Source organism: Tursiops truncatus, chromosome 5 (genome assembly GCF_011762595.2).
Source record: "Tursiops truncatus isolate mTurTru1 chromosome 5, mTurTru1.mat.Y, whole genome shotgun sequence".
Taxonomy (NCBI): domain Eukaryota; kingdom Metazoa; phylum Chordata; class Mammalia; order Artiodactyla; family Delphinidae; genus Tursiops; species Tursiops truncatus.
Window position 1 is genome coordinate 111,231,751 of NC_047038.1, and position 22,066 is coordinate 111,253,816.

At 40.4% G+C, this 22,066-nt stretch overlaps 2 protein-coding genes and 1 long non-coding RNA gene across 4 annotated transcripts in view; 1 reads left to right on the plus strand and 2 right to left on the minus strand.

The window, feature by feature from the left end:
- Window positions 1–5,487, minus strand: part of TMEM184C (transmembrane protein 184C) — a 31,448-nt gene extending 25,961 nt beyond the window's left edge. The window contains exon 1 of one of the 2 annotated variants that reach the window (XM_073805518.1): window positions 4,789–5,487. In XM_073805518.1, the coding sequence (XP_073661619.1) occupies window positions 4,789–4,911 (123 nt within the window). In that variant the 5' untranslated portion in view covers window positions 4,912–5,487. The remainder of the gene's footprint in view (window positions 1–4,788) is intronic. The other variant, XM_019926555.2, reaches the window with a different exon arrangement.
- Window positions 5,488–5,600: 113 nt separating this feature from the next.
- The window catches only part of LOC109548561 (uncharacterized), a 385,148-nt gene continuing 368,682 nt past the window's right edge, over window positions 5,601–22,066 (plus strand). The window contains exon 1 of the long non-coding RNA XR_012332147.1: window positions 5,601–5,801. This is a non-coding gene — a long non-coding RNA (uncharacterized lncRNA). The remainder of the gene's footprint in view (window positions 5,802–22,066) is intronic.
- Window positions 11,066–11,780, minus strand: LOC101329720 (ribulose-phosphate 3-epimerase-like). The gene has a single exon (XM_019926553.3). It carries the CDS (start codon window positions 11,763–11,765, stop codon window positions 11,079–11,081), a length of 687 nt encoding a protein of 228 aa, XP_019782112.1. The 5' UTR covers window positions 11,766–11,780; the 3' UTR covers window positions 11,066–11,078.

The following is a 22,066-nucleotide window of genomic DNA, read 5'->3' on the forward strand; positions in this document are numbered from 1 at the left end:
TTTAAAAGACAAGTATTTTTCACACGAAACTGTCCCTAAACATGTCAATTACTTTTTCTAGTGATCAATCAGATGCATTATAACTTTGCTTTAGGTGTTCAGCTGTGAAGCTAATCCCAATGAAAATGCTACCTGAAAATGCTATCCCACGAGAACAGAACTGTTGCCCCACTGCAACAATAGTGATGATATTTTAAAAACAATAGTGATAATTCAGGCTTATTGAGCACCTGTTATGTGCCGGGCACAGTGTTATGCATTTTAGAGACATAAACTCATCCAGTGAATAATGAGAATGATTGTATATTAAGTACTTAGCATAGTGTCACTTTAGCCACTTATCCGTCTCAGTTTTCACATCTGTAAAACGGGGATAGTTCCTATGCTTCAGGACTTTTAAGAATATTAAAGAAAATTATGCCTTATCTTAGGGGCATGCTGTGGTTAGTGTCTCTAACACCTTAACAACAAAACACAATGGTTGGGTGGGGTGGGGGTGGGGGACCCTCCCTTAACCCACACTTCTATCTACTGTGCCACTTATTCTCCTGAGGCAAAAAATACTCAAAACAAACAAAATGAACAAAAACTTGTCTTCATATTTTTTAAATTAATTAATTAATTAATTTTTGGCTGCATTGGGTCTCCGTTGCTGCGCGCAGGCTTTCTCTAGTTGTGGCGAGCGGGGGCTACTCTTTGTTGCAGTGCGCGGGCTTCTCATTGCGGCCGCTTCTCTTGTTGCAGAGCACGGGCTCTAAGTGCGTGGGCTTTAGGAGTTGTGGCACGTGGGTTCACTAGCTGTGGTGCACGGGCTTAGTTGCTCTGCGGCATGTGTGATCTTCCCGGACCAGGGCTGGAACCCGTGACCCCTGCATTGGCAGGTGGATTCTTAACCACTGCGCCACCAGGGAAGTCCCTGTCTTCATATTCTGATACCACTTATTCACTCCACATTTATTCTTCAAACAACTCCCATTAGCTTCGGACCTGATACCTCCATAGAAACCATGACGAGGATCACAAATGACCCTCCAATGGATGGCTCAGCAGCAGACTGTTCACTCCTTTGTCCTTCTGTTCTGGCTTCCACGACACCCCTCTCCTGGCATCCTACTTCCCCACTGGCTGCTGCTGCTTTTTAAAGTTCCTATTCTTCCCTGTGACCTATAGATGTTGGTGCCAAATCCTCTGCTTTTTCTTCTTCTTCTTCCCCTTTATAATCTCATCCATTTTTATGGCTTTCAACACCATCTCTGTTCTGACAACTCATATTTATATCTGCAGCTCAAACATTTCTGAGCTCTAGACTTGCATTTCCAACAGCATATTTGATGTGCCCATGTGAATGGAATGTCTCTCATATACCCTGAACTAAGTGTCCCAAACAGAACTCAAATGCTTTCAAATCTGTCCTTATCTATCAAGTTTCCATCTTGGTAATTGGCATCACCATTTACCTTGTTGTTCAAGACATAAAACTCAGAGTGGTTCTTGATTTCCCCCTTTCTCCCACTGCCTCTCTTCCCCAATCCAATCCAGTGTCAAGCCCTGTTTCTTCAATTCCAATGATACTTAAAATTCATTTTTCCATCTCTGTTTCTGCTATCCTGACTTGGGCCATAAGTCATCGTAGCCCAGGCACCCACTAGTTCTGAACTACCTTAAAGAACTTTCTAACTTCTTCCACTTCCACTTAATTTTCCATAGGCTGGTAGAGTTGTCTTTTAAAGATGTGTAATAATGTTGCCCTGCTTGTTCGCTTTTTAGATCTTTTTTAGTTTCCTCAAAGCATTTTACATAATTTTATTTTATTGATTTGTTTTTGCTGGTTGTGTTTGTCTCCACCACCAAGTTCCATGAGAGTAGGTGCCATGTTTCTCTCTCTAACCATACAGAATACCAGCCTGATTTATCACTGGGACTCAAATAATCATTTATTAAGTATCCGATATTTGAGAAGAAGGAGAAAACAAATAAAAAATGTATCCTGTTAGATGGTGGTGAGTCCTAAAAAATATGAAGGGAAGAGGATATGAAGAGTTGAGGAAGTGAAGCTTGCGATTTTTAAACTGGGTAGCTGGGTGACATTGAAGTAAAAACCTGAAGGACACAAAGGAATGAGAATACCGTCTGGAGAAAGGCATATTATGACATGCAAAGGCCCTAAGGAGGGAGCCCGCCCTGCATTTGAGCAAAGCAAGTGTGGAGGAGACCCAGGAACTGAGGACAGAGAGTCAGAGGGCGGTGAGGTGGGGGTGGTCTCAGATCATGTTGGGCTCCAATGCCATAGTCAGGAATACTGGCTTTTAATCCAGGACTAGGAGTGACTGGAAAACTTTCAGAGGACACACATAACGTGACTTCTGTTTTAACTGGACACTCTGGCTGGTATGTTCAGAACAGTCCAGGGAATACATGATGAGAATCTGGCTCAGGATGTTAGCAGTCGAGACTGCAGATTAAAATTGTCCTTAAAAGCCCGTACTGAAAAGTACACTTGACATCAGTGATGAAATAAAAATTTACATTTTAAGGCAAGACAAGAAATATTTACACACAGAACTTTTTCTCTGCCCTTTGGCCTCCTCCCTCCCCTCTAGATGCATCACGCATCTGCATTATGCATTAACCAGACCTCCTCAATGGCAGAAATACCTGCTCAACCATAGTGATCACTTTTTCTCCTTCTGGTACCAGCCACATAACTCCTTAGAAGATAACATTCCTTTTTCAATTCTGAAAGGTGTCACGGTGACCCACCACTAGCCTTGTCAGTGCAGACATCTCTGGTGAGCTTTATGTGCAATGCCAATATATCATTCCCCTTAAAGACAGCGATTGGTGCAGAACAGACTGGTCAGACGACCTGGGGAGATACCGGGCCATACCTAACGAAGTTCGTAGCTTAATACTTACTTATGACGTTATTAATGTTACTAGCTAAATTACTTGTATTCTGCCTGTTTTACAAGATTATTGTTTCTTGCATTACCAAATGTGTGACTGAGACTCAGATAAAATTAATGATGATTAGGCCACTTGAAACAACTGACCAAATATATAGTTCTATAAGATCCATAACCGTAATCGTGTAACTTCTTCTATATGGGAAGAGGGATCAACAAGAAGAGGGAACCGTTTCCTGGACAGTAACAGTAAGATAGGTGGCCCAGAGGCTTTTGGTTATTGTTAACAGAGCCTCGTCCAGTAATAGCACATTGAGTGGCCTATCAACAAAATCCTCACCTGACCTGGGAATTAGCATTCCTAGCCACATGGGACAAACTGGTCGAAATGCCTCCCAAACTTTGGCTGAAATTAAGACCAAAAAGGAAGGGATTGTAAAATAAAGACTGCTGCCCACCATCCAGTTCTACAAGAATCAAATCACTAGCCACTGAGGCTATACACGCTGAAAGGAATAATACACCCTGAAAGGAATTTGGGGTGTGTGTTGGGGCAAGATCAGGATGAGGCACTCTGTGCTCTGGGAAAACTTGTCTTCACGTAGATATTTTCAGGAGAAAATTTTTATGAACCTGGATTCTTGCATCTTCCCATACTTAGAAAAGCACTAAAACCATTAACTTAGATGTCTGTTCCTCATGACCTGTGACCTTCTACCGAGATGTGCGCTTCATTGCACATACCCCCTTTGCCAAAATCACGTATATACTGGCTTCCCCCTTTATCTCTTCAGAACAGTCCTCAGAGCTCTCTGAGAGACTGTCTCCCGGGCTATAATCCTCAGTTTGGCTTGAATAAAATTTTCCATCTCTTTCTTAATTTTTTGTCATTGACACCAACAACTAAGAGAAGTCTTAAATTAGGTTATTATACATTGTATTAATCTTTAAAATAGTTCCTATATTTCAAAGTAAGAAATACTCCAAAGTAAGAAATCCCTATTTGTATTAAGATGTCTATATATGAATTCTGGTAGACAAATTATGGAAGTAACCTATAACAAACTAGAAATACTTAATGTAGTGTAATATTATAGTAATATTAAGAATAACTATATGGACTATGCTAGTTTAGAAAAGTCAACCAAAAAAAATTGAGTGAACATACAGAAAACAAACATATATTAAATGCATTTCATTTAATTACATAAAGATTGTTCCCACACAAAAGGCCTAAAATAGCCATGGTCTTGTCATAACTCTTGAGAAATAGTTGTTTCTAAGTAAAAATACTTCCCTGGATTTTATGAACTTCAAACTTAAAAGTTCATTACAATTTTTATAAAGTACTTAGTTAAATATTTACGTTGGGGTCTTTCAGCTTATAGTACCTTACTGATGTCATAATAAGAATATGACATCAAAAAATATACAAGGGACTTTTTTCAACACCTGTGTTAAGAGTTAATTTCTAAAGTAAAAACGAAGTTAAACCAACTCGAATCCTTTAATTCAGGAAGCTAGTTAAATGCTAATAAAATTCAACACCTGGTCTTTAGATCTAGTTAAGTCTTAATATTTAAACAGATCAGATTTCAGAAGTAAAGTTACCTTACTTTCAGGATATTGATCAATGTTTGCAAAACAGTGCTCTCCGAAGCAGCTATCTTAATATATTTTATTTTCTCGGTCCTACCTTCACGAGTAGCATGGTTTGAAAAACCGTTAACAACCAGAAACCAGACAGGTTATGTCACGGGTTCATTACAGGACATGGTTTTCAGGATATCAGGTCTGGAGTATCCGGGATAAAAATAGGCTACCTTAGCTGGGCAGGACGGTAGAAGAAAGGGTAGAGGCGGATGGTGCGGGACCCTCTTACCTCCAGTTTCTGTAATTCCCACACGCACAGGGGAACCGCAACCACTATGGACACCAGATAAATGACCACCGCTAAAGGTCGAATCCACTGTCTCCAGTTCCTCCAGGTACAAGTGCAAGGCATGTTTCCGCATAAATCAGCTCCGAGTAGCAAGGGAAAATAGCTCGAAGGAGATGGTAATGGGGTCTCTGTTCTTTGGCTGTTCTGTCGACTCGCATACTACGGAAAAACAGCAGTGGAGCGACTTCACCAGCTGGAACCGCCTCCTCGGCCCACGCTGTGCTTTCTGTTGCTGCTACTGCTGCTGCTGCCACAAACGCGGTGGCTCAGGGTACTACTGGGGAGCAGTGCGGTCAGCATTCTTTCTTCCCCACCTTGCATCTACCCAGTTCTTCCGCGGTGGAATCCCCTGCAGAGCCGCTGCTCTCACCTAGGAATCGCCCGGAGCTCCGCCTGCAGCATGGCCTCGAGGGGAGCGGCGCCAAGCCGGACCGGCCTGTAGAGACCCTGCAATCAGTTCGGTTCTGCCCCGCGGCTGCCTGCCCGCTCACTCTTTTCTTGGGCGGTGAAGTTCCCTCCCTCCCGCGCTCGCAGGCGTCTGCTCGGCCGATTCCGCTGATAGATAAGAGATGAAAACTTAACCCACCAGCCCCAGGATTTCTTTACTGGTTCCCACGGGCCAGTCCCCCAAGGCGGAACCAAGGCCAAACCAGGGCTTCCGCTTCCGCCCCCGCTGTCTGAGGTTGGTGATTCGTGGACAGCGCCAAGATAGGCCCTCCCCATCCGGCTCACTTCCCACTCTCTGATTGGTCATTTTCCGGGGCGGGGCTATTGGAATGGATACCAAGGGTACAAGGTTGGATGAAGCCGAGGTGTGTGGAAGTTGTGCCGTTGCTGCCGGGTGGCCCAGTTGGCAAGGAGGATTCTGCAAGCTGTATAGGTCGTTTGAGAACACATGAGGAACTCCTGCTACATTGTTCTGCTGACTATATTCCAGCTTTAAGAAAGCCTGGGTAAGAGGCCATTACCTTAGAGCTGAACCTTTATCTGCACGAACATCTCCGATTCTCCCTGGGAGTGGATAGGGGAGTCAGCTGGACTAAGAAGACAGAAAAAAAAAAAGGGAAACGTCCACCTAGTTTTGTGTCAGTTGCCAGAATCTAGGGGTAGAGCCACTTAGTTATTTCGGGATTGTGCGGAAGGATCATTCTAGGGATAGCTTAATTTTAGAAGCAGTACTGCATTTGGAACTTGTTAAAAACTCGCATACGTTTAAGTTTCAGAGAGTTGACATTACAACTGACAAAGAAATTTTATGTGCTTAAAGCTTTTAGCTGAACCAGAGCAAACAAATGGCAAATGGGATCTTAAAGCCTTCCTAAACCAATAGAGCAAACAAATATGTACCTCTCAGTTAGATACACAAATATGTCCTATATCTGTCATTTTCTACGCGCTTTTCTTACATTATATTAGTTGATGTACACAAAAATCCCCAAAGGTAGGCAGTTTTCCATGTTACAGGTGAGAAAACAGATTCAAGTGGTTAAGTAGTTTGCAAAGCTCATTGAGCTAGTTAGTGGTAGAGCTGGGATTCTAACCTTGTTGTCTGACTCCAGCATTGGACCTATCAGTACCTGCCACCTGAGAATTTCTGACTAATGACCATATATGGACAAGAAGGCTTGCAGTATTGAATACACCCAGACTAAGATTCTCACAGAAGCACTGAGGGAATGTTGTCTTCCCCAGGGTCCTAGCCAAAGTTTGGAGCTTGATAACATCTCCTTTTTAAAACTTGGCCTCTTTTAATACAAACTGATTTCTTAAAGGGAAATAGGCCTTTTGTTTGTTCTTTCTAAACTAACCTACAAAATTGAAGTCGTTATTTTAAAAAATTTCCTGATCATTAAATTAACACATACTCCATTGTTGAATTTCAAAAAATAGAAGAATAAAGAAGAGAAAAGTAACTCTTACTCTACAACTAAGTATATCCACTACTTAATTTTTTGGTACACAATATAGTCTTCCTTGGATATACTGCATACATAGATTGTCTCTGTGCTTTCAGCCACAGTCACTGCCATCTATAATAATCTTTCCCATTCTTTCTCATAGGCAAATCTTTTTCACGTAATTTGTGAAAACTTCCTTGGTCCCCTATCCCCCTCCCCCCGACCCGTAACCTTATGGCACTCACATGTTATAATAATTTACTTATTTATCTGTCTTTATTTATTTTTAAAATTATTTATTTATTTATTTTTGGCTGCATTGGGTCTTCGTTGCTGCACGTGAGCTTTCTCTAGTTGCGGTGAGCAGGGGCTTCTCTTCATTTTGGTGCTCGGGCTTCTCACCGGTGGCTTCTCTTGTTGAGGAGCGCCGGCTCTAGGCACGCGGGCTTCAGTAGTTGTGGTGCGTGGGCTCGGTAGTTGTGGCACACTGGCTTAGTTGCTCCGCGGCACGTGGGTTCTTCCCGGACCAGGGCTCGAACCCATGTCCCCTGCATTGGCAGGCCGATTCTTAACCACTGGGCTGCCAGGGAAGTCCCTGTCTGTCTTTTAGATTGAGTTTCTAGGAGCAAGCTAAAGTTCTAGAACTATTAGAATAAAGCAAGGGAGGGAAGGGACCAGAATGTCAGATGCACAGGTGGTTTCCCACACCAGTGTGTGAACTGGGGTTCATTCATGATGAAGTTTCTACAGGTGAGCAGAGAAATGAGAAAAAAAAATACATAGTGAGTTTTTATTTGGTCAAACTTATTCATTCTAAAGGATTATGCTTTATTTTGAAATTGTCCATTCTATTTTTTTTTTTAATGTGATGATAGTTACAGAGTAGTTGTTTTCTAGATGTTCTTATTTTGGAAAATAAAAAGTTGGTGACTTTATTTGCTCCCATTTGTTTTATTCCTGAAATTGTTCTTGGTCCGTGAAATCCTAAAGTCTAGTAATCACTGAGACAAGGATTGGCCGCTGATTTCAGAAGCCATAATGTTGGCATGATCCTGATCTACTTGCTTTACTTGCTCTAGGTGTTCTCTGTATTCTTTCTTAGGATATGACTTAGCCTAAGTCTGAGAGTGGATCTGAGCTTGATCGTGTTTGAAAAATAAGAAATGGTTATAACTAGCAGATGGTACTGGGGTCAAGAGCAAGCTGTTAGTCTTTCTTGATGCAATTTACATAGATAAAATGAAGTTTCTGTTTATTACTGTATCACATGAAGATAGGTAGGTGAAATTTTGCCATCCATGGAGGATATGTTTGGATTAGTCTGACTTAAAATAATAGCTTAACAAAATTCGCTTTGAGGGATTCTGGGAGGTGGGCACTGTTAACCCCTTGGCATTTATTACCCTATCTCTCTATGGAAATATGTCTGTGATGGTTTTAAAATGTGGCTGCAACTTCTTTACTCTTCCCATAAAAATATATACTCTGTACCCCTTCCCCTTAAATCTGGGAAGGGTGTGACTGATTTGACCAATAGAGTACAGTGAAAGTGATCATCCTCCCCATATGACCTTAGCGGCTAGGTCATAAAAGGCCATGCAACTCCACCTTATCTGTTGGAACAATTGCTTTTGGAACTCTCAGCCATTGTGTAAGAAGTCTAACTGTCTGAGGCTGGTGTGCTGTGAAAAGCCCAAGACACATCAGGAGGGCCCTTGAAGGTATGCTGAGTGACAGTCACAGCTGAGCCCAGCCCTCCAGTTAGCCCAGCCCAGGTGCCTGTCATGTGAGTGAAGAAGCGGATTCTAGCTTCCAGCCATTTGAGTCACCCATCAGCATTTTGAGTCTTCCAAGATGAGGTGCTAGACTTATGGACCAGAGGAAGCCATTCTAGCTCTGCCTTCTCCTAATTCCTGACCTGATGAATCAATGAGCTCAAGAGAACTAGAAGAAAGACACAAACTGAGAAAAAAAATTGGAAAAGACACATCTGTTAAAGGACTGGTATCCAAAATATACAAAGAACTCTTAAAACTCAACAACAAGGAAGCAAAACATGATTAAAAAAGGGGCCAAAGACCTTAACAGAACTCATCTAAGAAGATATCCAGATGTCAAATAAGCATATGAAAAGATCCTCCACATCATATGTCATCAGGGAAATGCAAATTAAAATAACCATGACATACTGCTACATACCTGTTAGAATGGCCAAAATTGAAAACTGACAACACCAAATGCTGCTGAGGATTTCACCAGTGATTGAACTCTCATACACTTCTGGTGGGAATGTGAAATGGTATAGCTACTTTGGAAGACAGTTTGATGGTTTCTTACAAAATGAAACACACTCTTACCATAGGATCCAACAATCGCACTTCTTATTGTTTACCCAAAGATAGTTTAAACCTAATGTCCACAAAAAAAATCTTGTGCACATGGATGTTGATAGCACCTTTGTTCATAATTTCCCAAACTTGGAAGCAACCAAGATTAGATAATAAACAGTTTAATAAACAGTGGTACATTCAAACAATGGAGTATTATTCAGCGCTAAAAAAAATTGAACTATCAAGCAATGAAAGGACATGGAGGAATCTTAAATTCATATTACTAAGTGAAAGAAGCCAACCTGGAGAGACTACATACTGTATGATTCCAACTATATGACATTCTGGAAAAGGCAAAACTATGGAGACAATAAAAAGATCAGTGGTTGCCAGATGGGGGGAGGGGTAAGGTGAATAGGCAGAGCACAGAGGATTTTTAGGGCAGTGAAAATATTCTATATGATATTATAATGATGAATGTATGTCCTTATAATTTTGTCCAAACCCAAGAATGTACAACAACCAAGAGTGAACCCTAAGGTAAACTGTGGACTTTGGGTGATTAGCTATGATCTTTGGGTGATTATGCTGTGTCAGTGTAGATTCATCCTTGATGAAAAATGTACCATTAAGGTGAATAATGCTGATAATGGGGGAGGCTGTGTGTGTGGGGCTCTCGGGGGTGGGGGGGATATGGGAATTCTTTGTACATTTCTGTCGATTTTGTTGTGAGTGTAAAACTGCTCTAAAAAAATAAAGTTAAAAATATCCATGAGCATAATGAAAATGTTTTTTTTTTTTTTTTCTTTACTGGATCCTTCCTTTCCATGGTACCAGCCTGTTGAGCTTTATTTAGTATCTTCATTTTTTAAATGGGGACAAACATACCTGTCTTACCATTCATAGGACTGATTTGTGGGTTTAATGAGATATCATCACCATACTTTATAATCTACAAAGCATACATTTATATAATGATAGCTACTTTGTATTGCGCATCCTCAAATTCTACTACCCTACAATTCTAGGAATAGTAGTGGAAGCTTTACGTATATAATTAATAGTATCTCTTAATCCTCAACACAACCCCCCACTGTTGTTATGATTACATTCAATATATAAATCAGTTAATAATCAGCTCAAAGAGGTTGGTTGGATTGGTTTGCTAAGGTCAAACAAATAGAAAGGGGAAGAGAGGATTCAACTTAATATTACTTACAAATAGAGGCCTTCCTTTCCTTTTAGCATACAGCTAGGAAAACATTTTATGTCCTTCAGAACAGTGGGTGTGATTAAGAAAAGGGGGAAATGGGGTTGGTGGAGGGTGGGTAGGGGGTGGGGGAAGAACCACTGAATAACCTGCCGCTATAGCAAAGTTAACAAAGAAAACACCCTGATAAAACTTGTGCTTGCGTTTTACAACAGACCACCTGAAAATCCCTGGACTTCATAATACACTGGTTTTTTTATGTATCAAATATAAGGTGCAAAGTAAAAAATAGATGTTTTCGAAGCTAGAAGAGCCATCCATCCCTGCCAGATCCAAACTTAGTTATCACGCAAATACACAAATCAAAAATGACACGGAACAGGAAAAACAGGACTTCCTTTGCTTTCAGAAAAGCCAAGAAGCAAAGAAAACTCTTTTTAGAAATACAGAAAAAAAAATTTTTCATAGTAGCTAATATGCCTTCCGTAAGCATTAAGACATATTTCTGTTCATAACCTTGATACAGCCATATTTTTACTCTTTATAAAAATCAAGTCTCCCAGTAAAAATGGTATTTTACCACACTAATCTTTAAATTCCATCACTGAAAACATAATACATACCAATTTCTAACCTCTTGGAACATTCTGCAAAATGGATTTTAGTCACTGGAATGAATAATTGCTAGGAAAAGCAACACTGCCTCAACTGTGGTACGATTCGGTAGTCAATATTCTTGTTTTCCAATAAAAAGGAGATCGCATAAGCAGAAACACTGGACTCCTTGTGGTTTCATCGATCGAGAGAACGTTTCTGAGCAGCTTCTGAGCAAACATTTCTTAACAGGTTGATCACAGATCTGGGGTCTTCACTCCTCATAATGGCACTGCCAGACACAGTCATGTTAGCTCCTGCCTCTGCACATTTATGGGTGGTGTCAGGACCTACTCCACCATCAACCTCAATGTCCAAAGACGGGAACTGGGTCCTCAACCAGTGAACCTTTGGCATCATACCTTCCATGAATTTCTGCCCTTCAAATCCAGGTTCCACTGTCATAACCAAGGCCATATCTATCTGATTAGCCCATGGTGCCAAATACTCAACTGTAGTTCCTGGTTTGACAGCAAGGCCAACGTTCATTCCATTCTCCTGAATGTCTTTGATCAAAGCCCCCGGATTCTCAGTAGCCTCGAGATGAAAAGTATATTGATTGGCTCCTGCTACAGCCATTGGTTTTACCCACTGTTCCGGCCAGGACACCATCATGTGCATGTCAAAGAAAGGGTCCTGGCCTAGCTGCTTTCGGAGACTTTCTACCACAGGGTGACCAAAGGTGATGTTGGGAACAAAATGCCCGTCCATTACATCCAGGTGCAGATAATCGGCCCCAGAGTCCAGCATCCGAAGGCACTCCGCCCCTAAACTGGCCAGGTCGCTGTTGAGGATGGACGGGCCAATCCTGCAGCCGGACACCATGGTGCTAGTTCTCTCTGAAAATGTTTTTTTTTTACCTCACTGAGTTTAGGGTTGTTTGTTATGCATTTGTTCCAGTGAATGGATAACTGAAACAGTGTCTTGTGTCTATGTGTGTATATACTGTCTACCTAATCTGAAAGAAGCTTCCTGCTTAGAGTGATTTCTTTCTTTTTTTTTTGCTTAGAGCTGACTTTAAGTCTAGATAAATTGCCTCAAGCTTTTCTCCTTTAGGAATATGTTGCCTTCAGAGTCTGAGGTTGTGTCAACCAGTCAAAGAGTTAAGTGAGTTTTAGATTTAAATGTTGCAAGAATGCAGGGTAGAGCTCCTAGCAGATCTTAAACACTATGCTTAACTTTGTAAAGTGTAATCTTTTCTCCTACGCCCAAATGGAAGGAAAATTGTTTACTATGCACCAGATGAGTGGGGAAGAAGATAAAAGTGGTACAAGCTATAATATCAGACTTTCAAATTTGAACTTTGAGTATTTTCACCCATTAAGTTTCAGCTTTACCTACCACATCTTCAGGCTACATTTTAAGCTTTGTTGAAGATGCCATGGTTTATTGATCTCTCCCTCTCCTATACTTCTCTACATCTGTAACAGATAAAGCTGTAGATTCCTGGGTGTATCACCATATCTCTATGTGTCTAGATGTCTTTATGTACAATCTATCTTGTCTTAAAGAGACTCAAGTATGTTTTGGTAGATAAATACTGTAGTTGCATGTATAAGTTTTGGTAAATGTAATAAGTACATTAAATGTGAAACTCTAACATGTTCATGTTAAAATAGAAATAAATTGTAATTTAAAAAATTATTTTATGTCATTTTGTTTATTGGGTCTGATGATTCAGAGCAAACTATGGCCTGCAACCCAGGTGTGGTCCACAGTCTGTTTCTGTATGGCCCATGAGCTAAGAACGGTTTTTACATTTCTTTTTTTATTGTGGTAAAATACACATAACAGAAAATATACCATTTTGACTATTTTAAGTGGTTAAAATTCAGTGGCATTAAGTACATTAACATCGTTGTGCAACTATCACCACTTTCCATCTCTGGAACTTTTTCATCATCCAACTGAAAACTCTACTCATTAAACACTAACTCTATTACCCTTTCCCCCCAAGTCCCTGGTAACCACTATTCTGCTTTCTGTCTGTATGAATTTGCCTATTCTAGGTACTCTGTATAAGTGGAGGCATAGAATATTTGTCCTTTATTTGTCTGGCTTATTTCACTTAGCATAATATTTTCAGGGTTCAGGGTATTTTCAGGGTAGCATGTATCAGGATTTCCTTCTTGTTTAAGGCTGAATTGTATTCCATTGAATGTGTAAACCACATTTTGTTTATCCATTCATCTGTCGATGGACAGTTGGGTTGTTTCCATCTTTTGCCTATTTCAAATAATGCTGCTGTGAACATTGGTTTCCACCTTTTGCTTATTGTGGATAATGCTTCTATGAACATAGTTGTATGTACCTGGAGGAGGAGGTATGGATGTGATCCTCCTCTATTGCTGTTGACCTTGACTAGAGCACTCTCCTTCCTGTTCCCTAATGGTGTCCAATGCTGCTATATACACTGGTGTACAGGGGAAATGGGGAATTGTTAATTCAGCGGGGATAGAGTTTCAGCTTTGAAAGACATGGAGAGATCTGGAGATTGGTTGGTGACAATGTAAATGTACTCACTTCTTTTTGGCTTTTACATTTTTAGAGTTGTAAAAAAAATTAAAAGAGTATTTTAAAATATTTACTATCAGGCCTTTTATAGAAAAAGTCTGCCAACCCCTAATTTAGAGTAAATGTTTAAAATTTTATAATGGGCTATTATAAAGTTGCTAAATGAATCTCAGTATACAGTTCCCTCATTTCTTTTTCTTTCTTTCTTTCTTTTTTTAAAAAATTTTTGGCCGCACCAAGTGCCTTGTGGGATCTTAGTTCCCTGACTAGGGATGGAACCTGTGCCCTCAGCAGTGAAAGCACGGAGTCCTAACCACTGGACCACCAGGGAATTCCCAAGTTCCCTCATTTCTTCACTAGGAATGTATTTAAATTTCAGCAGACTTTCCCACACTAAGTATTTGGGGAACTCTAGTTCCATCCCAAAATCAACATTGAAAATCTCGGTTTTGTTTTTGTTATTAAGATTTACTGATTTAAAAGCAAGATTCACTGATTTTTTAATACAGGGATCCTGTAGTAAATTCAGAATAACAGGGCACAAGAGTTCTTTTCTTTAGAGCCAGGATCACATGAAAGAAAAGGCCCCACCATGTATATTAACTATGTAGAAACTGGAGATGCTGTCATTTCCACTTTTAATGTGCTTCTCTGATTCTCCTCTGAGCAGTCTCTCAATGTCCTTTGAACCTTAGCTTGTCCCTAAGGCAGAGATTCCCCAACTTTGTTTCACAGCACCCTTAGAATCTCAGTAAGTTTTTCATGGTGTCCTTAGGCCAAAGAAATTTCTAATAGTTCCATTTAGTAAATAATTAAGTCCAAACAACCTAATTGTAGACATTCATATAATGTCTGACAGATGTTTCTGTGTTTCTCTGAAAAATTTAAACTATCCAATCCCTGCGGCCTCTGAATCCACTCCAGTGCTCTGTGGCCCCTCAGCACACAATTTGGGAATTGCAGTCCTAGGGTCTCATGCCTGCGTTTCTGACTTGGACTAGCCTTTGTCCTTGGCTTTGCTTCTTGTTTTCAGATCCTACTCCCCACAATTCCAGGGTTTGCCTAACAATTTATTTTTTATTTATTTATTTTGCCTAACAACTTCTGATGGCTTTCTTTGCTTAACAGATTTAATTTTCACATTCTTGATTCGGGTCTATTCCCTCAGTACATTAACTTTTTTTTTTAATTTAATTTAATTTATTTTTTGGCTGCATTGCGTCTTTGTTGCTGTGCGCAGGCCCTCTCCAGTTGCAGCAAGTGGGGGCCACTCCTCACTGCGGTGCGTGGGCTTCTCATTGCGGTGGCTTCTCTTGTTGCGGAGCACGGGCTCTAGGTGCACAGGCTTCAGTAGTTGCGGCTCACGGGCCCTAGAGCACGCAGGCTTCAGTAGTTATGGCTCGCAGGCTCTAGAGCACAGGCTCAGTAGTTGTGGCGCACGGGCTTAGCCGCTCCACGGAATGTGGGATCCTCCTGGACCAGGGACCGAATCCGTGTCCCCTGCATTGGCAGGCGTATTCCCAACCACTGCACCACCAGGGAAGTCCCAGTACATTAACTTTTATATTGGATTTTCTTAATAAAGGCTCTTTATTTAAACTACTGAAATAGTTAAATAGAACATTTGCCCTCCTCTTCAAAAGTGTGTTATTGGCATTACTGGATTAATGACTGTCAGGATCCCCAATTACCTCACAAGAAAGGTGATAAAGTATCTTAAGCCACCTGTAATTCTTAGTAGTGTATGTTATCTTTTGTCACTCGAGTGAAGAGGATCCTGTGAAAGGTGCAAGCGACTCGCATAGTAAATAATAAATTACCTTTTCTATAAATTATTACTCAGTGGATGAACTTTCCAGTAACTCTGATGAGGAAGTTTTTTTTTTAATTGATATTTTATTTTCAGACTGATTTAAGATACTTCTGGCATATCAATTTACAGGCTAAAAGGGATATGAAAAACCTTAATAATTGTAACAGATTCAAAACTAGATAATTCAGGAGACGTGGGAGAGAAGGTATTTCTGGTTAGGAAGAAGATTCTGTGCATTATCTGTTAGGATGATCTGTGCACTGAGAAAGGAAACTATTTTTATACTGAGACAAATTCTTTTAGGATTTAAACAAAAATCACTGTGTCATTTAGTGTACTTTAGATGCTAGACTGTGGTGATCCCCACAGAAAGAAGGCTTGACTTACATGAAGTAAGGAGAATTCATGGGAGGATTTCGCCCCAGTGTGGAGGAAGTTTTCTCTTTCACATGTGAGCAGAGCTCTCTATGGAGCTTGAGTTTTACCTCTTACTTTTCTCATGTATTTTAGGCTGTCAGTTGCCCTGTGTAAACTCATGAGCACATGTCCTACTTGGTTTTATGTGGGTCAGATCTGGGGGTGGAGTGAGAATTGATTCCTCTCTCGCCCCGTAGAGCGATATTCTGTGCATGCAAAGCTCTGATTGGAGCCCACCAGGCTTTACTTTGTAGATGCAGAACTAGACTTTTTTTTTTTAACTCCTTGGGTGTGAATCGTATGATTTGTGCTTTCCCAATTTTCTCATTTGGGAAAGGAGAGGAAAACAGGTGAGCAGTGTCTTTGTTTTTCCCCTTCCTCCTTGACACTCTCCCTAGGAGGGTCTCTAAGTCAGGATATAAGAATCAGGCAAGTGCCGCAGAACTAAGTTTTTTAACTCTCCTTATTCTCAGGAACCCTGGGTTTGTGATCAGTGATCCCAGGAAGGAAGACTTAAGTAGAAAAATACCTTGCCTAATGTATTTTCTTTTTTCTTTTTCTTTTTTGGCTGTGCCTTGTGACTTGTGGGATCTAAGTTCCCCACCCAGGGATTGAACCCGGGCCGTTGGAAGTGAGCGCGGAGTCCTTACCACTGGACCGCCAGGGAATTCCCGCCTGATGTATTTTCTGTTGCTACCGTAACAAATGACCAGAATGTTAGTGGCTGACATAGAAACACATGGCTTCAGGATGGTGGGCCACTGAGCTAGGAGTTCTTGGACTGTTAATATCTGTGAAGGGTCTGAGATTTGTACCGTATTTGCAAGCTAACAGGTTAGCCTGCCACAGTTTCATGGATGCTGACAAGCCATGAGACATTTGAGTCAGAGGCAAAAGACTTTTCTACTAACAGCACAGCAGGCAGTAAGAGCTTCGTGTTTGCATTGATTCCTCTTGCCTCCCAAGTCCTATGGGGCGAGGTGGAGAGACCCAGGTGTATGCTGTGTAGGAAGGAGTTTGCACCACAGCCGAGCAACTCTGAGCTTAGAAAACGCTGTCTTTTATAATGACCTGAGAGTAAACCTGTCAACCTTTGTCCTGGAGAGAGACATTGTCTTTATCATCCTAGTCGGGAAACAAATGTGCTCTTTGCCCTAGAAGGAGAGGCTATCTCTACCTCTCAAGGCTGCTTGCTATATGAATATCCTTGAAAAGATATTCCAGAACAAAAGATAGAAAGAAAGTATACAGAAGTACCATGGGGATTGGCTCCCAGTAAACTGGATAACCAGGTGATTTATATCACCAAAAATTACACATTTGGTGAATGGAAGCCTGACTTGAGTCAACCTGACAGAGTTACTTGCTTTCCCTCCCTAAGACTGCTCTTAGACCCAGAGACATTTTAATAAAAGCAAGGCCACATACCCTTGAGGAAGGTCTGAGATAATATTGAAGGTACATTCCACGAATCTTGTCTCAGGTGTATCAAGGAAGCTATGCACAAGGTAAAGGGAAACAGCCACACCTTTTGTTATTATCACACAACTGTTTTGAATTAACACTGTCAAATAATTCTAAATAATGATTACCATCATATGATTCAGTCAAGGTTACTCATGGTTGGTCAAGTTGGGCGATTTGAAGAGTGTTCAGTAGGGGACTTCCCTGGTGGTCCAGTGGTTAAGACTCCTTGCCTCCACTGCAGGGGTCGTGGATTCTATCCTTGGTGGGGGAACTAAGATCCTGAATGCTGCAGCGCGGCCAAGGGGGAAATAAAAAAGAGTGTTCAATAGAGGGACTGTTTACAAAGGTTTGGTCAAGGAGCATGGAAACCACTTGGGATGGTGAAGTAACAGCAAAGAGGAACACGATGATGGAGAGGCTGTGTGGAAGGAATGGGTCATCTGAAAAGAGCTATGATATATATATGGTACATATATGTATTGTATATATATATATATCATATATATATATATATATATACATGATACATATATCTAACTGAATCACTTTGCTGAGCCCCTGAAACTAACTTTGTAAATCAACTATACTTCAATTAAAAAAAAAAAAAAAGATTGGGGCTTCCCTGGTGGCGCAGTGGTTGAGAGTCCGCCTGCCGATGCAGGGGATGCGGGTTCGTGCCCCGGTCCGGGAGGATCCCACATGCCGCAGAGCGTCTGGGCCCGTGGACCATGGCCGCTGAGCCTGTGCGTCCGGAGCCTGTGCTCCGCAACAGGAGAGGCCACAGCGGTGAGAGGCTTGCGTACCACAAAAAAAAAAAAAAAAAAAAAAAAAAAAAAAAAAAAAAAAGATTGACAAAGATATGACCATGACGATGTGAATCAACTGTAACTCTCATAATACATCATTTGATGGAGTGTAGAAGAATTCAACTACTTTGAAAAACTAGTTGTTCCTTCTAAAATCACTTACAGTGTTTTATTAGTTCCTTATAAAACTATGACCCAGCAAGTATTAGGATTTTATCCAAGAACAAAGAAGACACATATTCACAAAGAAACTCAAACATATGTTGGCAGATACATAAACAAATTGTGATATATCCATATAATGGAATACTAGGTAGAAATAAAAAATGAACAAAGTACTAAAACAACTTAAATGAATTTCAAAAATGCTGTCTTAGAAGGAGGTTAACTTCTGAATGGTAGAGTAATGGCCACCCCAAACCTGCTCCTCCATAAAAGCAATGAAAACGCTGGCAAAATTTGTCAAAATTACCTTTTCAGCATTCTGGATATTAACTAAAGACTTGCAACAACCCTAGGAGTGTTAATTCAAGTAAGAATATTGGAATCCTGCTAAAAATTAAAAAACATAAAAAAGAGCTATGACTGTCTGTGGAGGGATGACCCCACCAAGGGAAGCAGAAGCCATTAGTGCTGGACCTTGCTCTCTTCCCTTCCCTGATCTTGCGTTCATGTCCCCTATTGGCCAAACCCACTGGAAGCCAGAGGACAAAGGAGCCTTTTGCTGTAGTCCAAGCAGATCAGCTTCCCGGGGCACAGAATACAGCAAAGAAGGGCAGAGGATGGATTCAGAGTGAAAAAGAAAGCCAGCCCAGCATAACATAGCAGAAAGTATTCAAAATAATAGCTTAAAATATTCTGACTCCCCAATGCTTCCATTACTAACATTTTTATTATGAGAGGAAATGAGCTGGAAATTTGATGTTTGGGACATAAATCTGCCTACATTTCTATGAAAAACAGTATTGTTTATTTTTACTCCACACCCATATAAATACATCATCTACATCATTTTACTTGCTAGTGTCCCTCTGAAATTAGCTGATACTTCACTAGCATCACTCCTTTTTTACCTGCAGGGAATGATCCATTATGATTTTTGAATATGCCCTCATTTTTATGTGACCAGTGAATTGGCCTGCTGCAGATTTGACCCAATTATTTCAGCCATCTTCATGTCTGATTCTCATCACTATGGGTTGAATGAACGGTGTGGCCATCTATGCTGATAACGAACGGGCTTGCAAATGATGGGATCAGTGGTGCCACAGCCTGGTCATGCTGCACAGAAACATTCTTCTCGAGAATCAGTTTTTAAAAATCAGCAGAAGGAAAGATGCTGACCCTTTCCAATCCTTTTACCATTTGAATTTTCAGCTACACTGTCACCAGCATTTTTTTAAAAGCTGATACAACAGGACAGGTGTCCTGAAATAAGTGCCTTGTCTTTGGAAAGAGCAAATGGGTGACAATATCCACATCTGAAGTCTACAGCAACACCGAACTGACCATACTAGCTATCCTCAGGGAGCCCAAGACTGCACGACATATATTTTCTGAAAAGAGGTGAAGCCAAGCAGAGTGAGAGCAAAATTTGCAACTGAAGACTAGTTAAAATTTTATGCAAAAATCTATAATACCTAAATGAGGCTTGGTGGTCTAGTTTTCTTTCCAATTATAGTTAATCCTTAAAATCTCTAATAAAGAGCTATCATCATATATTGCATCAGCTATATCACTGTCAACTTTACTCACAGTCTTAAAGAATTTCAGCTTTAAGGGGGGACTATGGTTTCTTAATCAGATTATTTTAATCTTGGGAGATGTGTGTGTGGGTGTACAGTTACAAATTCTTAGATCTAGCAGGATGTTGTTTTTGTTTATCCCCAAAGACGGTTTATAAAGCTAGACACTTTCTTATTATGGAAGCCTATTGATATGAACTCATATTTCTAACATTCATATTATTTATTTATATGTTATGTATTACATATATGTAATATATAATAATATCTATTGTGGAGGCCACATAATCCAGTTTACTGCTGATTTAATAAAAAAGATTTCTTTAGTCTTAACTGGCAACACTTTCTTCAAGAAAGAGTTAGGAATCTTACGATTTATCTCTTAGCAGCTTTTTTCATCACTTTTCTTTTTCCTTTTTTTTTTTTTTTTTTTAACTTTTGCTCAATAGGAACCTGTAAGCAGATAGGGCAGGGGGTCCCCAAGGGAAGAGAACCAGACACAACTTTCTTAACGTAAGTTTGTGATCTAAGCCTGGCCACAATGCTTGCCCTTGCAGAAGAATAGGTCTCTGGAGTTAAAGATTTTAAGGAACAAAAGAAGGTAAAAAACAAACAGCTATTACCAGGCCAGGGAGATAACCCAATCAGGAGACAATGTATCAGTTGTAAAGACTCCCAGTTCTGTTTCAAAAGTAAAGATTAGCCTGAAGCTCATTCTTGGGCTGTTTTGCAGAATTCAAACCCCCTGGAGCACTCAACCATCAGATTAACTGGAACCTAAGGAATGATGCTGCTGACCTTTGTGACCCTTATGACTCCAGTCGACCCAAGCCTGGACTCTGTCAACCTTTGCCCCAGTTCTATACTGAATCCTCCTCTGATCAAGCTCCTTCATAATATGCATACACCACCACCCCCTCATGAATATGCATGTACCCTCAGCTTAAAACTTCCTTCTTAATCTTGTAAGGGGCCACCATGACCCGTGACCCACTAGTTGCTAGATTGTATAAACTGTCAAAAATATGTCATTTAATGTACAGCCCTCTGTCTCAAAAACTTACATAACTGTGGTTTGACCTCTGATGGACGGAACAGTTCTCAGAGTTTTGTGAGAGGCTATTCCCAGGTTATAATCCTCAAATTGGTTCAAAAAATTTTCCATTTCTTTCTTTGATCAACTGATTAATTTTTTTGTTGACAAGTGGAATAGTATGTTTTATGATTCTCTGATACCTCTTATCCAGCCTGTACACCATTGCCCATTTACTCTTTTTTTCTCTTTTAAAAATTTTTCATTGAAATATAGTTGATTTACAATGTTGTGTTAGTTTCAGGTGTACAGCAAAGTGATTCAGATATGTATGTATATAGATATCTATATCTATGTAAAAAATGTTTTCTCATTGTTCCAGTCCTCAGTGATTATTCCCTATTCTGTATCATTCATGTAGTGGTTAGAATAGGCTATCAAGAAGAGTTGGTTATGTATGCTATGATTGTATTCTATACACTCAACCATATTTTAAAAGGGTAAGACTGAGACTTCCCTGGTGGCCCAGTGGTTAAGACTGCGCTTCCACTGCAGGGGGCGTGGGTTTGATCCCTGTTTGGGGAGCTAGGATCCCACGTGCTGCGAGGTGAAGCCAAAAAAAAAAAAAAAAAAGGGTAGGACTATGTTTTATGCACTCACTTTTTTCTGTTATGCCTGGTACAGTGCCTTATAATAGCATGCTCAATATATATTAGTTTTTGTTGATAATGAAATTCTGAAAGGAAAAGAAACAATGATCTTCCAAGCTATTGTTCCATTTTGCTTTGACCTTTCTTTCTGGTTGAAGGTTCTTAAGTCTGAAATAGTGTCAATAGCAATTTACATGATTCTATCAAGTGTGGGTTTTTGTTTTGATTCTGTTAAACTAAATGTACTTGAGAGTGAACACAGATTTTTCTCTTGCCACAAGTAAGGAATTAGAAGGAGCTTTGATCATATTTACTGCAGTGGATGATCAAGCGTGCAGGGCCAGTGTTGCACAGGGAGAAGAGCTCTGTACCAGGAGTCAGGGCGGGCTTTTCTCCAGATGTATAGACTGCATCGGCATTTTGTGTGTTTTCTAAGGTCCTAGTCGTTTAGGGCATGCCAAGACATCCCTCCTAAGGTGAAGGGCAAATTGTTGCATCTAATCTGTATCAGTTTTCTATTGCCAGCTAACAAATTACTAGAAACTTAGTGGCTTACAACAATCTGAATTGATTATCTCATAATTGATGCTGAAACTCGGCCTCTTTGCATGGGTGCTGAATCGAATATCGGCGACAGAGTTTTGGGTGAATTAGAAAAGGAAAGCTTTATTGCTTTGCCAT

What these genes read in the sequence shown, in the direction of transcription:
- LOC101329720 (XM_019926553.3), bottom strand. Translation starts at nt 11,765, where the DNA reads ATGGTGTCCGGCTGCAGGATTGGCCCGTCCATCCTCAACAGCGACCTG.